The sequence below is a fragment of the Austrofundulus limnaeus genome, unplaced genomic scaffold (genome assembly GCF_001266775.1).
Source record: "Austrofundulus limnaeus strain Quisiro unplaced genomic scaffold, Austrofundulus_limnaeus-1.0 Scaffold1520, whole genome shotgun sequence".
NCBI classification, from domain to species: Eukaryota; Metazoa; Chordata; class Actinopteri; order Cyprinodontiformes; family Rivulidae; genus Austrofundulus; species Austrofundulus limnaeus.
Window position 1 is genome coordinate 10,217 of NW_013953922.1, and position 2,234 is coordinate 12,450.

Sequence of the window (2,234 nt, forward strand, 5' to 3'; positions counted from 1 at the left end):
GTTCTTACCAGCTCCTTCCAGTTCTGCTTGCTTGCACATTACATTTTCTGTTGACACAGCCACGTTGCATAATACATGTCACGCACTTTAAGTCTTTATTTGYYACAAACAATGAACTCAAATAACACTTTATTAAAAAACCTTATCACCTTTTCAGAGCCACCAGGTCTGTCCCTGGTCTCTGACTCTGTTTCTGGACAGGATCTCACAGCAGACACCCTGGTTTTAGAACCTCAGGTTCTGTTGGTGCGTTCAGCACTGAGCCCGTTCACAGTGAAGTGAGAAGGTGCTGTGAGGCCTGAGGCCACAACACGTCTGTAATCTCCAGGTCGGAAATGAGTTTCTGTCAAGATGAGGAATCCAAGTCTCCTCCTCCTGTTAGCTGATTGGTCCGGTTGGAATCCTGCTGGAGAAATCCCAGTCAGAGCAGTGAAGGGAAACTGGAACAGCTGAACTGAGCAGGAAGAAAAGGACCAGGCAGGTAACCTGCTGCCTCCACAGCCCACCCAGACAAAGAAAATCTGACGGTTGTCTTTGGGTCAGACAGGAATCAAAAATACTTCTGATGATAAAAACCAGTTTTGTTTTGACTCCTTATATTTCTGTCATTTTGTCATAAACTGAGACCAAACGGTGGACTTTGAGCAGGACAGTTCCACCTCCACCCACTGATAAGACAAACCTTTGAGCAGACAGCAGTGTGATCTGCATCACTTGACTCCTCTGAGTTTATGTTTCCTACAGTAAAACAACATATGGGCAGGTCAGGGTGGAACTGCAGAGTCAGGAAGTGGAGCTGACAGTGGTCAGAGACAGTTCATACAGTAGACTTCGGTCTGGAACCAGTGGACACAGCTGAAGAAGATTCAGGAAGTCCATCATCTGTTTCCAGTCTGCTTCATGAAGCAAGTTTACCAGCATTCACCGCTGTCAGAGTTCTGACAGGGTCACCGCTGGAGTTCTGAGCTGGTTTGGACTGGACAGATGAGCCAGGATGCAACAAGACTCCAACACCAGGCTGAATCCTGCTCTGGACCTGGAGATGACAGAAAGAACCAACAGATCCCAGGTCAGTCTGAGGGTTTGATCCAGTCTGCTGATCGGTACTTTGTCACCTTCAGATCCAAACCTCTTCTTTATATTTTCCTTCTGACACAGACTTTCATGTAATCCTCTAACCTCTTCAGCCACAAGGCTTTTCTTGATGTTTCTGCTCAAAACACCATGCTAACTGTCTCAGCATTTACAAACTCTACTGCAATAATCTTGGTATCAAAATAAAGCTAACAGTGTAATTATTAAAACAGCTGCACTTGTTTTAGAGATATTGGGGATGGAACATATTTTTCATTACGTTCATGTCCATCCCATGTGAATAATGTTTGCATTAGACAGTATACAACCCATTTAAAACCATAATGAATCAGGTTAAAAACTCTTGAAACCATAAATCCACCTGTGGACATCACCTGTACAAAGATTCATGCTGCTAACATTAACTGGAGCAAAGTTACAGAGGTTTTAATAAAGAAATAATTTAGTGTTTGGTCATTCTGCACAGGACAGACCATGATGGTTCCATTAATTAATGTTAACAAATCTGAAGTTTTTAAGTCAGATTTCCTTTACAGAGATTTGTTAAAATGTTTTTATAGATTTGAATCAATCCCATTTTGTACAGTTTGTTTACTTTCTGATTCAGCTGCCTGTCGTTTGAACTGTGTTTGAATGTAAATATAGTTTCCATGAGATTTTAGCAAAGATTCTTAGGTTTCTTTTTTTTTTTCACCATGTCCTGTCTGGCAATGTAAAACTCAGAAATGATGTCTGAATGTCTGAATGAAGCCCGACAGTTGTACTTTCACAAGTGCAACATAATGACATTTCATCATGATGAAAAAAGAGATTGAAAAAGAAACAAGAAGATATGAGAGATGCATTAAGAAAACACAAGACAACACATTTACCTCTACCCCTGCAACAAGACAGAAAACAAAAACACTGCAACAACATAAATATGTGTATAATAATAATTATAGCCTCACTGAAAATTACTCAGTAAATTTTATGAGTGGAACATGATAATAATAAATTTATATACTTACATATATACATACATTTATATTTAATGGCAAACACATTCCCAACATAGAATGGGCCTCATGTAAGAACCGTTGGTACACAGATTTGTTGTTAAGTTGTGCGTACGAGTGATTTAGGAGAATTTGTGACAT

General features: G+C 40.1%; 1 protein-coding gene across 1 annotated transcript in view; it reads left to right on the forward strand.

Annotated features, from left to right (window-relative positions):
* Positions 1-685: 685 nt before the first annotated feature.
* The window catches only part of LOC106535657 (transient receptor potential channel pyrexia), a gene marked incomplete in the record, with an annotated part of 39,472 nt that continues 37,923 nt past the window's right edge, over positions 686-2,234 (forward strand). Inside the window, 1 exon segment of the mRNA XM_014032721.1 lies at positions 686-1,069. Within this exon segment, the coding sequence (XP_013888175.1) occupies positions 995-1,069 (75 nt within the window).